The sequence below is a fragment of the Cricetulus griseus genome, chromosome 2 (genome assembly GCF_003668045.3).
Source record: "Cricetulus griseus strain 17A/GY chromosome 2, alternate assembly CriGri-PICRH-1.0, whole genome shotgun sequence".
In the NCBI taxonomy this organism is placed as follows: Eukaryota; Metazoa; Chordata; class Mammalia; order Rodentia; family Cricetidae; genus Cricetulus; species Cricetulus griseus.
The window spans coordinates 30,121,244-30,136,433 of NC_048595.1; the positions used below are offsets into that span (position 1 = coordinate 30,121,244).

Genomic DNA, 15,190 nt, shown 5'->3' on the forward strand with positions numbered 1-15,190 from the left:
CCCAGAATGGAACAGGGAAGCAGGATGGCTATTGATTGATGCTTTTGCTAACTTGAGGGAGAGTGGGTGTCTGCTGTCCCTGGTCTCTTCTGCTTGTGAGTAGGGTGAGGCCTTGAGATTTATTTGCTTCTTCAGGTCAGGAAACGTAAAGGTTGCTTTGATTTCTTGGGCTTATTTTTTTCTCCTCACTAATACTCTTAAATAACATTTGGTAACAAGTGACTGGGTCCAGAGATAGGAGCTGCACACAGAAGAAGGGGCAGGGATTGTATTGTCTGGCAAGCTGCTTATCTCCTGCACAGGGAGGCCAGTATGGTAGAGGAGATACTCAGCGTGCTATCTATCATTGTGTGGGAGTCACTGAGCCCAGTCAGCTTCAGTTATTTGAACTACCTAATGTTTTGATGAATCAGAATATAAGCCAAGGCTTTAACTGAAATTCTGCAGTCGTAGTTACCTTATACAGGTACAGATAGGTAACGTTTCACACTTGGGTGTGTAGTCAGAGCTACTGTCAGAGCCCTTGTCCCCCTGTGGTTTCATAATAGGTATAGGTTCATAAATATATACTGCACACCTCCAACTTAACCTGCCAGGTAGTGAGTGATCTAGATGGAAGAATAGAGTCATATTAGGTAACCAGCCTTTTCTCCTCTCTTGGAGCTTGCTTTCTTTAGGATCTAAGATAGTGAACGAGGCTGGTTCAGGTAAGAGGCTCTGACAAGTCTATAACAAGCTTTCAGGTCTGCCGTCTTCCTCCTGGCTGCATATCCAGACCCTGTCTGTTCTCTTTTGAGCCTGGCTCAGATGGCAGCTTCATGATCCCCTTATCTGATCCTCCTAACTGATACATGCAGCCCTTCTCTGAAACCCCATGCCACTCTGTCTGCAGCTTATGTCATCTTTGGCTTTCCCCCCTATTCGTTGGGTGATTGTTAGGGTATACATTAAGTACCCTCTCCTCACCTTCAATAAAAAGTTGGCAAGGATGGTATTTATCCTGGTATGTGATGTCCCACTGCAGACAGCAGGAAGTTGGGGGCAGGGTGGAAGCCACATTGAACATATAGCTTGGAGATTTGAACGTTGACTTCTTTAGTTACTGGTGTATGACTAGGGACAAGACATTGAATGTTACTAAAAAGTAAATGTCTATCTTTAATAGGATAGTAATGGGTTGAGGATATGATTGAGTGGTAGAGCGCTTGCCTAGCATTGATGAAGACTTGGGCTTATCTCCCCATCCCACAAAAGGAATATAGTAATTATCCCAAATAGTTGTAGGGAGCCTTAACCTGAGAAAATATGTACTTTGTAAATTCTAAATTCCCACACAAATATATGTTAGTATATACTAAATACTCAATAGGTATTTGAATAAGGTTTGCGTTAGTGAACACTTTTTCCTGAGTAGTTTTCCTACTTAATGAAGTCTGCATGGTTTTGCAAATTTTCTAGGTGCTTTTTCCACTGTATTTTATTACTAAATTATCCTGTTCCACAGAACTGGCATCCTTCTTACCCCATGTGGGTATAATATTAAAATAACACGTGCCATTTGATCTGTTTCAGCAGGTGGAACATTATGGCTGACATGCAAAATCTTGTAGAAAGATTGGAGAGGGCAGTGGGCCGCCTGGAGGCAGTGTCACACACCTCTGACATGCACTGTGGATATGGAGATAGTCCTTCAAAAGGTAAGCCAGACCCAGCGGGGTGCCTTGTGTTGTCCCTGCTTCAGTTTTTCTGTTCTGGTGAGCTTTTCTTCTTTCGAGCCCACCTCCCAGACTTAAGGTAGGCAGTTCATCTGTGAACAGATAAGGAAGGAAATGACTTGGCACAGCGAGGTCTGTGTGTGGTTAAGAAATTTTAACACAAGAACTTCCTGCTTGTGTGCTGTTTCCTGTCCTTTAGCAGAATGACTTTAGTCATTCTGTCAAATGACAAATGATACTAAAGTTTCTTATTTCTAAATGATTTAGCCAGTTGACCATTTGCCTATACAGTAACTGAAACATAGACTGTTAGAGCTGAAAGGAACCTTGGAGGATCGTTATGTGTATTCTCACTTTATGGGTGAAGAACCTTAAGCCTAGAGAGTAAGGGTGTCACAGAAGCAGTCAGTGGTGGTGTTAGAGACAGAGCTCCACTGTCCGACTGCTGTACTGTGTCTCTTTGGCTTTCCACTTTTCAATGTCTGGGGAGATAGCTCTGCAGGTTAAGTGCTTGCCAAACAAGCTTGAGAACCTGAGTTCAGATCCACAGACCCCACTTAGTGCTGGACACAGTCTCATGTGTCTGTGATCCCGGTGCTCCTGTGTTGAGGAGGCAGAGACAGGAGACTGCCTCCCTGGAAGCTCTCGGCCTCCTCAGCCAGGCGTGTGCAGTCGTGAATGAGAAGGGATGCTGTATCAAATCAGAAGGCAAGGACCAAGACCTGCAGTTGTCCTCTGACGTCCACATACTTGCCAGTCCACACATCACCCACAGATTTTTTTAATCCTTCTGTTGCATGACTGAGTTTTCCTGTTGTGTGTGTCTGCCTTCCCCAGGAGCAGTTCCGTATGTGCAGGCTTTTGACTCGCTGCTTGCCAGTCCCGTGGCAGAGTACTTGAAGATGAGTCAGGAGATTGGGGGAGACGTGCAGAAACATGTAAGGATGTGGGGCCTTTCGTTCCTCCCTTCACCCTTAGCTTAAGAGCCCTACTCTGAAGCCTCTTGACTCCTTTCCTTCTGTCTTCAAATGGTTTCATTTTTCTAGGCCTCCTGTTTTTATTATGCATTCAATATGTGTCTTTTATGAGAAAGCTCGTTTGTTCATAGAATACAGCTGTATTCGTCTCTGGGGTGAAGAATGTGCTAGCAGTCTTATCTTAATGTTATATAACCAAGCGGCGGGTGGCTTGTTCAAGAGAATCATTGTCCTGACTTAGCATTTATAAAACCATGCTTGATAGTTATTAGCTTTGCTAATATGGGTTACTTTCACACTTAGTCCCCTGTGTGGGCAGTGACAGATGCCTGTCCTCCCACGTCTCTTCATGCACTGCCTCCTACATTGTCCCCTCCACATGCATCCCACATTCACATATACACTCTGCATCTCTTTTAGGGCCCAGTGCCTTCCTGCTGGTGCACTGAATGATCATTTGTAAATGGTAACCATATTTAGGATCTTTCTACCTGGCCATGAGCCTATTATACATTAGCTGCTGGCAGGGTATGAGAGCTCTAAGCTATAGTGAGCGGTGCTGGGACTTTCTAGTGGTGGGGAAGTGGTGGTGTACCTTTTACTTTGGACAGTTCTGTAACATTTGAAAAAGAATTAAAGAAATTTAAAAAAAGTTTATGCATCTGTTTTATGTCTGCATACTGCTGGTGTTCATGGTGCCCTCAGAGGCCAGAAGAGGGCATCATATCCCCTGCAAGTGGAAGTTACAGATGATGTAAGCCACTGTGGGTGCTAGGAATTAACTCTCGGTCCTTTGGAAGAAACAGCTGGTGCTCTTAACTGTTGAGCCCTCTCCAGCCCCTTGAAGAAGATTTCAAAACATATGTCACTTTTATCTTTGAAAGTACAACTCCAGCTGCATGTAGTAGCTCCCTCCTGTCATCCTAGTCTTGGGAGACTAAGGCAGGAAGATGTCACAGTTTGAAGGTTTACTTTGAGACACCATCTTAAAACATCAAAAATAAAACAAGGAGCTGGAGAGATCCTGCTCTTGGAAATGGCATGAGCTCTCTTCCCAGCGCCAACTTTGGGTGGTTCTCAGCCATTTATGGCTCCAGTACAGGGGGTCTCATACCGTCTTATGAAGCTACATTATACAATGAAGTATATGTACACAGAAACATGAACAAAAAAAGTAATAAATTTCAACAAATTTATGTGTGGCTAAGATGTATTATTAGCTCAGTGGTAGAGCATTTGCCTAACATTCACAGAGCCCTGGGCTCTATCCCAAGCCCCTCACCAAACAAATCCCAAAGCATTTCATAGGAACTCACTAAGCTGCCTTCACCTAAGACAAGTCATACTTGTCCTCATTTCCAGCTCTGGTGATTTGTCCTTGAAAGTTCGTTCCAACAAGAACAATAGTAAATGTGGTTCTGCTATCAGTCTCTGAACTCTAGAATACAGGAGGCAGACAGCATGGAGGGCTTGGATAGTGCCGGGGCCTGTGGAGATGGAAGTTTCAGGTTATACTTAACCAGGAAGGACCTCTCCAGTTGTCATGTGTCATGGATAGCTGATGGTTTTCTCCTGCAGGCGGAGATGGTCCACACAGGCCTGAAGTTGGAGCGAGCTCTCCTGGTTACAGCTTCTCAGTGCCAGCAGCCAGCCGGTGTAAGTAAATTACTAGATGGCTTAGTTTGTTCTGATACTCAAGGCAGACTGAGAAATTTCCACGAGGTTGTCACAACATGCTCTAATAGACCCGTCATACTCATAGTAATATACAGTCACTCTGTATCACATGTCCTCGTGGGAATGTGCCTTGGGTAGTTACTGGTCCCTGTTGACTTTTGTTTTCTGTCATTGTGTCCATTGAGTTGCCCCTGGGATGTTGCTGCTTCTGTTAGCAGAAAGAGGTGGCTCTTGGGTTATGATGGGTGGGCAAGGCTGTGGTGGAGCGAGTGCCCGAGCCTCTGGAACTGTGACTGTCTTTATACTTTGCTGATCTCAGAGCCTCCCTTTAACTTGACTCCTACTTCAAAGTTTTGTGCTACAAGATGTGGAAAGTTAGAGAAATTCAAGTTTTCTCAGAAGGAAAGATTCTTCTGTCTTACGCTTTCTTAGTCATAGAAGATTATAAAACAAGTCTTCCTGTTAAAGCTAAAATAAAATGCTTGATCCATGTCATGCCTAAGTAATACGAAAAGAACGCAGGGTAATTTAAATATATTAAATTTAGTGATGAGAGTGTTTTATCTAAGTCTTTCTCCAAAGGTTAGCAAAGCCACAGGTTTCAAGCCAATCTGACCTGCTCCCCACATATGGAAATGAAGGTGTTGTTGTTGTTGTTGTTGTTGTTGTTGTTGGTTTTTCAAGACAAGGTTTCTCTGTGAAACATCCCTGGCTGTCCTGGAACTCCCTCTGTAGATTAGGCTGAATCAAACTCACAGATCTGCCTGTCTCTGCCTCTTTTATGTTGGGATTAAAGGCCTGGGCCACCTCCACCCGGCTGGAAATGAAGTTTTCTGGGAACACATATTTACTCACTAGTCCTTTAGAAAACAAGCTTTCACACTTCTCGTTAGTTTGTGTGCATGTCGGATCTGAAAACTGACATGGTTAGGAAACCTAGTTTTGAAGAGAGAGTCAAAAAATGGAAACACGAGGTTCATCCATTTTGCTAAGCAGCTTGGAATGGCAGCATCACTGACTGCATTTGACACCAAAGCTCTATTCAGCAGCTGCTGTGTGGCTCAGGGTGCATTGAGGACAAAGGAGAACTCAGAGCAAGCCCTTGCCTTTAGAACATTAACAGAAAAAGAAAAGTGTATTTACACCAGGTTTGGTAGTATGCCTTTAATCCTAGCATTTGGGAGGTAGAGACAGAAAATTAAGAGTAGTTTAAGGTTATCCTCGGCTACATAAAGACTGGCCTAGGTAGCATAAGACTGTCTTACAGAGAAACAAAGCAAAGGAAGAACATACTTGGGTCCAGTGATAGTTTGCAGTGTAGTGAGTGTGTGGTAAGGTGCCACAATTGGTTATAGTGACATATGACATAGAAGCTTGTGGATAGGTGGAAAAAGAGAACATAAGAGACAAAAATAAAGTGGCATCTTCTATTAGTGGGTCAGAAGAGAGACAAGTGGCCCAAATGGCGTGCTTTTCTGGTATAGAATGTGGGTCCTGAGCACAAAGTCTCTCCTGAGGAGTTGGAACTTTATTCAGAGGAAGGATGTGAGCCATATCTCAGTCATGTGGTTCTAGGCAGGAGGGACACGGAGTTTTCCTGGGTGCTCATTGTAGACAGAGACAAATTCTTGCGTCATCAGGTATTTTGGCACATGGTTATAATTTCAACATTTGGGAGGCTGAGGCAGGAGAACCCTGGAATCTAGGCTACGTAGAATAGTCTGTAAAGAGGGAAAAGCTTGCCTTCAGAATCAAGAGTTGATCAGCATGTGTAGCCTTTATAGAAATACTAACCACAGCCATTTTTCATCTCTCCTAGAATAAGCTTTCTGATTTGTTGGCACCTATCTCAGAGCAGATCCAAGAAGTTATAACCTTCCGGGAGAAGAACCGAGGCAGCAAGTTTTTCAATCATTTGTCAGCTGTCAGTGAAAGCATCCAGGCCCTGGGTTGGGTGGCTCTGGTAAGAGGGAAGGGAGGGACTAAGCAAGGCAAGGAGTTATGGCTGCAGAGGCTCTCAGTCACTAACTGCTTCTTCCTCCACAGGCTGCAAAACCCGGCCCCTTTGTGAAAGAGATGACTGATGCTGCCATGTTTTACACAAACCGAGTCCTCAAGGAGTACAAAGATGTGTGAGTGTAGTTTTTCCCCGGGTGGAAAATGCAGGACAAATGCAGCTGGCTACTCTCTGGAGTGTTTCTGTGTGGGAAGCTTGGTGGATCCAGGCTCATAGAAAGTTCATTTGTAAGCAGGAACTATTTTTGTTTCCATTTCTTTTTCCACTCTGAATGGCAGACAGTCTTCAGTTTCCTAGTCCTTAATCTTCCAGGTTTAGGGGTTCTGCTTGAGGTAACTTGGATTATTGCGCTTTAAGTTGCTACTTAATTACTATATTATCTGTGTGGATGTTTTGCCTGTGTGTAAATCTATGCACTTTGTATGTGTCCGGTGCCTTCAGAGGCCAGAAGAGGACTTTGGATCTCTTGGAACTGGAGCTACAGATCTTGTGAGATACCATGTAGGTGCTGGGAATTGACACTGGTTCCTCTGGAAGAGCAGCCATCACTCTTAACCAATGAGTCATCTTTCCAGCCCTCTAAGTTGCTTGTTCATATCAGATTTTGTTCTTCTCTTACTATGTCTCAGTAGTGGTACTATGGCAAAGGGGTCAGTAGGTCTTAACTAGAAAATTACCTTGCATATTCACGTGTTCAGGTAAATTGACAGTAAGGCTGCCTCACCAACATTGTTATTAAGTAAGGAAGTTACTGTGTTCTAGCCACATAATCATGCTAATCCCAAGTGACTTTTCCATTGCTAATTTTGAGCTGGAGTGACTACAACTACTTAGCCCTATAACTATCCAGACCAGGATCAGTCAGTAGACATTTGTTGATTAGCTGTGTAAGAAATAAACCTTCATTTGTGTGAAGTGTGTCCCACAACAGCAAACACTTTCTTTACTCCTTCTAGCAGTCTGGAATTACCCATACTGTGCTTGGAATTTACCCTATCATTTTGAAGCTGATGAAACTAGGTCTTGGGCTAAATAATCACAGAGTCTTCCAGCTAACATTTAGAAAGAACGGATTATTCTAGACACAGTGAAGTGTATCTTCTATAATAAACACTGATTGGATTGCTCCCTTTATTGTGGTTTTGAGACAGAGTTTCTACATAGCCCTGGCTCTCCTGGAACTCATTTTGTAGACCAGGCTGGCTTTGAACTCAGAGATCTACCTCCTTTACCTCCCTAGAGCTGGATTAAGATGTGTAACACTGTGTCCAGTTTTTTGTTTTTGTTTTTTAAGAAAAACATCATTGATGAGAGGCTAGAGAGATGGTTCAGCAGTTATAAGCACTAGCTGCTCTTGAGGAGGACTCTGCTTTGATTTTCAACATGTATGTGGAGGCTCACAAAACATCTATAACTTCAGTCGGGGCACCCAGCACCCTATTCTGGCTTCCTCTGGCATCAGGCATGCACATGGTATACAGATATACTTGTAGGCAAAACATTCATACACACAAAATAAATTAACATTATTGATAATTGATAATAGGGAAGCTGCCATTGTGGGAAATGCCCCATCAGGAGGGTGTGAGTCCATGGGCAGGGGCCATACTCTGAAATTCTTTTTTTAATTTTCACAGGGATAAGAAGCATGTGGAGTGGGTCAAAGCTTATTTGAGTATATGGACAGAACTGCAGGCTTATATCAAGGAGTTCCACACCACTAGCCTGTCCTGGAGCAAGACGGTTAGTGAGCCCTCTTTCTTTTCCTTCCTCCCTTTCTCTCTCTGGGATGACCTTTGAACTTCTGATCCTCATGCTTCCACTTCCCAAGTGGAACATCCTACCATGACAACCTTTAAAGAGTGCTGGGGCTGAACCCAGGGTTTCATGTAGACCAGGCAAACACTCCAGCTGAGGTACATCCCCAGGCCTGAATTCTAGTCAGTTTTACTAACTGATCAGAGACAATGATTGGTGCTGGGGACAGATACAGATGAATGAGTCATGCTATCCTTGCTTTCAAGGAATTAAAAAATACAGATAATAAATGTGCATCTGCTCCCTTATGTGCAGATGAGAGTGCTCGAGCACACACAGACACATGCACACACACTACAAATACAAGGCTCTGGGAATATAGTTTAGTTGGGAGAGCGCTAGCTTAGCATGCAAGGAGCTCGGACTTAATTCCCAAGTCACGAGTTATCCCAGGAGATTGAAACGTGAGGATCAGATTTCAAGGCCATCCTTCTGCTACATAGTAACTTCCAGGCCAGCCTGGGATAAATGAGACCTTGTCTCAAAAAAAGAAAAAAAATGTATAAGTAAGTACACCAGCCCATGTCACAGCCAGTCAGAATCTAAAGAAATAAAATGGAGAGACTGAGGGGCTGGAGAGATGGCCCAGCACTGGTTGATCTGTTAGAGGACTTGGTGTCGATTCCCTCGGCCCACAGGGCAGCTCACAATTGTCTGTAACTCCAGTACACTTTCTGTCCTCCCCAAGCACCCAGGGTACATGTGGTACACAGACATGCATGCAGGCCAGATACCCATACATATAAAATAATAGAATAAAAAAGTAAGTTAAAAATAAGTTAAATGTGAAAAAATATGAGGACAGACCCCTATTATAAATTACTAAGCTGAATGCTATAATAAATACACAGAGCACAGCAAATAAAGGTGACTTTATTCCCTGCATTTCCTGTTCAGGGGCCTGTGGCAAAAGAACTGAGTGGATTGCCATCCGGACCGTCCGTTGGATCAGGCCCACCTCCTCCCCCACCAGGCCCACCTCCTCCCCCAGTCCCTACCAGTTCCGGCTCCGACGACTCTGCCTCCCGCTCAGCACTGTTTGCACAGATTAATCAGGGGGAGAGCATCACACATGGTGAGTATTTTGGCAGACACAGTTGTTAAAGCAAATTGTTTGGATTAGACTTCATCAACCAGACACCATAGCTAGTCTAAACCAGAACCCTGGCTTGCATGTGGGAACATTCATTTGGGATGCCACTTGCCTTTAAGTTACCCAAAGGGACATCAAACTTGAATTGAGTTGTGATTGAAGGGCCAGTGAGAAAGTTTAGTAGGGAAAATTGTTTGCAGCACAAGCGTGGTAATCAGTCCCTGGAGTCCACAAAATTGGAAAGAGAACTCACTATCCGGTTGTCCATTGATCCTGACACCCATACTGAAGGTGAGTCCCTACTACCCCAGTAATAATTCTTAATAGAAGAGCAGTTGGCTCAGTGGGTAAAGGAGCTCGACCCAAGTCTGATTGATGATTGAGTGTGATCCCTGGTGGAAGGAGAGAGATGACCCCAGAAGTTGTCCTCTGACTACCTTCTCCCCGCTATAATAAATGCAAAAATAAATGAGTAGAAATTGAACATGGATAATGACAGTGAAAGTCATTGAGTAGCATGTCCAGGGCATCTTCTTAGCCAACTCAGTGCTGGCAGTTTTCCCAGAGCCTGTGCCACATAGCAAGTACCACATGGTCTCTGAAGTCATGGTGTTGGGATGCTAACTTCTCAGAGGATGTACACGTGTCACAATGGGAAATTTGCATAAGAAGGACCTACTGTTAGAGAGGAAGTAGACACTTCTATACCTAGCTGGTGGAATTCTAAATTGTACAACCCTTGAGTAAGAATGTACTCATAAAAACCTAGAACAGATTTTAGACATAGAGTAAGGGATTACCAGCCTACAATCCACACTGCCAGAGAAACTAGTAAACAAGGAAGACCCTAAAAGAGACAAACTTTGTCCCCTGGAGAAGGGGAAAGGGTCACCATCCCCTGAGCAAATTGAGAAATGGGAAGAGGGGGGAGCAAGCTACGAGAGTGAGAAGGGAAGAAAAGGAAGGATGCAGAGGTCATGAGGAAGCAGAAATTTTGAGTCAGGTGTAGATTAGAAGAAAGGACATATGATAGGTAGGATTTTAGTTGGGGGGGGTGGTAGAGGAGGAAGGGAGGGAGAAGGGAACAGGGATCATCATGTAATTCAATCTTGTTTGTAATTCAAATATATAAAAAATAAAAAAACTAAAAAACAAAACAAAACAAAACAAAACAAAAAACCTCTAACAGCCTTACATTGTTACTTTAGAAGCCACTAGTGTTGTAGTTAGGGAAATAACCCAGCATTAGGGGAAATGGCTGTTAACTGTGGTGTATCCTCTTGATGGCATACTTACTGTGCAGTACTGAGATATACTTTGTTCAGCAAAGGAACCATGTAATGTTTAAGGAGCTAGTACGTAACTACCACCTCTTGGAGCAGTTGTGGACTGCTTAGACCAGCCCAGCTGAGGAAGGGAGATCTCGTCATCCTCCCATCAGCTGTAAGTCCCTCACAAAACAGCTTCTACCTCCAAAAACAAATATATCACAACCATAAGCAGTGGCAGAGCGAAAACTGGCCCTCACTTGGTTCAGGTGGTCAGCGTACTAAGACTGTGTAATCTTTTACAAAAAAAAAAAAAAAAGTAGCCGGGCGTTGGTGGCGCACACCTTTAATCCCAGCACTTAGGAGGCAGAGGCAGGCGGATCTCTGTGAGTTCGAGACCAGCCTGGTCTACAAGAGCTAGTTCCAGGACAGCCTCCAAAGCCACAGAGAAACCCTGTCTCAAAAAACCAAAAAAAAAAAAAAAAAAAAAAAAAAAAAAAAATTAAAAAGCATGACAAAGTTTTAGAAAGTTGAGTACTAATTAACTGCATCAGATTTGTTGTTTGGAGTGGAGGGGGACAAGAGAAGGTAATGGTGCGTGCGATCAAAATATATTCTATACATATATGAGATATCACAGTGAAACCCATTGTGTGTAATTAATACCTAGTAACAAAAAAGTAGAACTTCAAATGATGACACTTGATTAGGAAGGGTTGCTCTCTGGGAGACTCTTTCTTTTACTCAATTTTCTTAACTGTGACATAATTTCCCCATTTGTTATGATGTACATACATGTTCTGTGTATACATATTTGAGAGATACCTTTCTAGATCTGTTTTTGTGCATTTACATATTTTTGTCCTTCCTCACCTTCGACACAATTGTTGTTTTGTTTTGTTTTTATTAAAACCATATAACTTAGAGGACAGGAGAAACCATAAACGCACTTCTCCAAAATTGTTTGCAAGATGGTCTCCCAGGAGTTTGAGTTCTTGAAGTTTTTTTCTTTCTTCCTCCTTCCTTCCTTTCTTTCTTTTTAAAGATTTTATTTATTTATTATGTAAACAGTCTTCTGCCTGCATGCCAGCAGAGGGTACCAGATCTCACTCAAGGTGATTGTGAGCCACCATGTGGTTGCCGGGAATTGAACTCAGGACCTCTGGAAGAGCAGTCAGTCCTCTTAACCGCTTAGCATCTTGTTCTTGAAGTTTCTGCTTAGGACTAGTGATAGCAGACCTTACTTATTGACTCAGCCCAAAGCTCTGGTGTAGAGAACAGGAATAAGGTAGTTGTGTGTTCTTACAGCCCTGAAACATGTATCTGATGACATGAAGACTCACAAGAACCCTGCCCTGAAAGCTCAGAGTGGTCCAGTTCGGAGTGGCCCCAAACCATTCTCTGCACCAAAACCCCAAACCAGCCCCTCCCCCAAGCCAGCCACAAAGAAGGAGCCACCTCTGTTAGAACTGGAAGGCAAGAAGTGGAGAGTGGTGAGTTAAAGGAACTTAGACTCTTGGGAAGGGGGAATAGAAACAATGCTTTACTTAGGATTTAGCTGAATAGTGCAGGGTTTGGTTTATGGTAGAGAACAGAGGTTTAGAGCGAGGCATTGTTTTTGTTGATGTGTGCTTTGTGGTAAGAACCCTGGGTTGTGTCTTCATAGGAAAACCAGGAGAATGTTTCCAACCTAGTGATTGATGACACTGAGCTGAAGCAGGTGGCTTACATATACAAGTGTGTCAACACAACATTGCAAATCAAGGGCAAAATTAACTCCATTACAGTAGGTGAGTCTTCCTTGCTGCCCTAGGAAGGTTCTGACCTAGAGCTTGAGAGGGCTAGAACCTTTTTCCACTTCTTTGTAAATTCTTGTCCTTTGCAGTTGCGCTGCTGACCTGCTTCCTTTCTTCTCCTAGATAACTGTAAGAAGCTTGGGCTGGTGTTTGATGACGTGGTGGGCATTGTGGAGATAATCAATAGTAGGGATGTCAAAGTTCAGGTAACTTGATATCTTGGCTCTTCCTTTTGGTCCCTGAGGAATCAATTGAGACACAGCAGACTCACAGATGTTCCTTGGGCAGGAATCTGATTCTCCAAAGTCTGTAAGCTGAGCTGGCTTTGATGTGGCAGAAGTTGGCTCTTTAAGGGTGCTCTCTCTAGGATCTTGCCCAGCCCACCCTTTTCTAATAGCTGTTGTGCACTGGGGGGCTTTGTGAAGTAGTGTAATCATTTAAAACAGTGAACATTCTCTCCACATTCTCTACCCTTACCTGCTGGAACTCAGTGGTCTTGGTTTTCTCTATAGGTGATGGGAAAAGTGCCAACCATTTCCATTAACAAAACAGATGGCTGCCATGCTTACCTGAGCAAGAACTCCCTGGACTGTGAGATTGTCAGTGCCAAATCTTCTGAGATGAACGTCCTCATTCCTACAGAAGGCGGGGATTTTGTAAGCAATCTCTCTCTCTCTCTCTCTCTCTCTCTCTCTCTCTCTCACACACACACACACCACACACACACACACACACACACACACACACACACACACACACACACCCCAATTCCATGCTGGCCTGGAGCTCATTGGTGATATACCTGCCTCTGCCTCCCAAATGCTTGGATATAGCCATACAGCAACTGTTTTTATTTGCTGCTGAAGATTGAACTCAGGGCTTTGTTGCATGCTAGACAAGCACTCTATCAACTAAGTGATATCCCTGAGGAATATGACATTAAAAACAAGAACTAAGCTAATTGTGTTGGTATATATCTGTATTCCCTGCACTCAGGAGTTTAAGTTTGAGGCCAGCCTGGGTTATGTAGTAAGACCCTGTCTCTTAAAACATGGACCAAAGACTTCTTGAATTAGAGAAAACTGTTTGATAGACATTTGGCATTCTGTAGGTAAATCCCAGCAATGCACAAAGAAGCCAGGTAGTCCTGTGAAGGGGACCCAAGGGGAGGGTCATTCCTGCCCCTCTTAGCTCACTAAGAATCACAGTCGTGCCCCATCAAGCTGGTGTCTAGGGCTGTCTAAGCCTGTCAGGGTCATAGGTCACTAATGAGTGAGCATCACAGCATGGCTGGGCTGGTGTAGTTTGTCCCACTCCATCCTACACTGATCTCAAGGTTAAGTGGAATTACAATGTCAAACATTGACAGAAGTATGAAATAGAAATGGCCCCAGCTCATTTTATAGGTGGGGTTCCAATGTGTTACCCCCTAAGCTTGTTGTTTAAGATTTGTTGTATGTGTTTGAGTGTTTTGTCTGCATTATGCAGTTGTATCATAGGTGTGACTGGTGTGTAAGGTCAGAAGAGCATCAGATCACCTGGAACTGGTACAGATGTGAGCCACCCTGTGGGTGATGGGAAGCAAACCCAGGTCCTCTGCAAGAGCAGCCAGTGTTCTTAACTGCTGAGCCATCTCCTCCCCCATCAACTTGTTACCTCTTTTTTGCAGAACGAGTTTCCAGTCCCTGAGCAGTTCAAGACCTTGTGGAATGGGCAGAAGTTGGTCACCACAGTGACGGAAATTGCTGGATAAGCGAATGCCAGTGGGTCATGTGCCCTCTCCCTTCACAGCATGGGATACATCTGTATGGAGACGGTTCTTTTCTAGATTTCCTCTACCTTTCTGCTCTTAAACTGCTTCTCTGCTCTGAGAAGCCCAGCTACCTGCCTTCACTGAATATACCTCAGGCTGAGATTGGGGCGGGACAGCAGGTCAGTGGATCTTCGGCGGGAAGGTGCAGCTGCTCCGCACAGTGCAGCTGCACCACAGTTCGTGCTCAAGAGCTGCAGGCCCAGACTGGGGCACTGACGCTTTCGGCTTTGGGGGTCATTCTACCAACAAACAGTCCTTGGGGGGAAACGTCCTGGAAACACACAGATCAGAATGCATGCTAATCTCACAGCGAGCATGGAGGTAGCGGAGCCTGTGTGACTCCATAAGGCTCTAACCAACCTAAGTTTTCATTGTTGAGAAGTGAGGCCAGGGTTGTACTGGACCAAAGGCTAAGGCTTGCCACTCAGCATTCCAAGCAGACTTGTTTCCTAAAAGCATTCCTTCATTTTGCATTCCACCCTGGGTCAGCCTCAACCACAAAGTAGTAGGCTTTCCTCTCTCAGCTGCAGTAACAGTACCCTTTTGGAGAAAAAAAAAGTCTTGCTCCCCTTCCCCCATGACTACCTTGGTTCCCACGGGGACAACTTCAAAAAAAAAAAAAAAAAAAAAAAAAAGAAAGAAAGAAAAGAAAAAAGAAAAAAAGCAACCACCGTTCCAGGGATTCTGGCGTTGTCTTCCCTGCCAGATGCCTGTCATCGCTCCACTCCTGCCTGCCGTGCTCCGAGCAGGACTAAGACCTCCACTGCAGGCTCTCCAGGTCTAGATTTACACACGAATCTTGCACAGCATTGCTATGGTACCCCAGCTCTCCCTCTAGGACACACTGACCAAAATATGCAACTTTTTGTTTTGTTTTTGGTGGGAAGAGAGATTGTCCTGTGACTTCTGCCCATTTCCTGAGGCCTGTGGAAATAAACCTTTATGTACTTAAAGTTATACAGAAAATAGAATAAAGTTAATACCAAACTTGTTCAGTTATTTACCTGATCTGTAAT

General features: G+C 44.0%; 1 protein-coding gene across 4 annotated transcripts in view; it reads left to right on the top strand.

The window, feature by feature from the left end:
- Nucleotides 1-15,165, top strand: part of Cap1 (cyclase associated actin cytoskeleton regulatory protein 1) — a 26,741-nt gene extending 11,576 nt beyond the window's left edge. For 2 of the 4 annotated variants that reach the window (XM_027399165.2, XM_027399163.2), the window contains exons 2-13: nt 1,573-1,697; nt 2,553-2,653; nt 4,271-4,348; nt 6,189-6,332; nt 6,416-6,501; nt 8,024-8,129; nt 9,102-9,279; nt 11,874-12,058; nt 12,232-12,355; nt 12,485-12,567; nt 12,874-13,017; nt 14,031-15,165. In XM_027399165.2, coding sequence (XP_027254966.1) covers nt 1,586-1,697; nt 2,553-2,653; nt 4,271-4,348; nt 6,189-6,332; nt 6,416-6,501; nt 8,024-8,129; nt 9,102-9,279; nt 11,874-12,058; nt 12,232-12,355; nt 12,485-12,567; nt 12,874-13,017; nt 14,031-14,114 — 1,425 coding nt within the window. In that variant the 5' untranslated portion in view covers nt 1,573-1,585 and the 3' untranslated portion in view covers nt 14,115-15,165. The remainder of the gene's footprint in view (nt 1-1,572; nt 1,698-2,552; nt 2,654-4,270; nt 4,349-6,188; nt 6,333-6,415; nt 6,502-8,023; nt 8,130-9,101; nt 9,280-11,873; nt 12,059-12,231; nt 12,356-12,484; nt 12,568-12,873; nt 13,018-14,030) is intronic. The other 2 variants (XM_027399166.2, XM_027399164.2) reach the window with 1 other exon arrangement.
- The last annotated feature ends 25 nt before the right edge of the window (nt 15,166-15,190 follow it).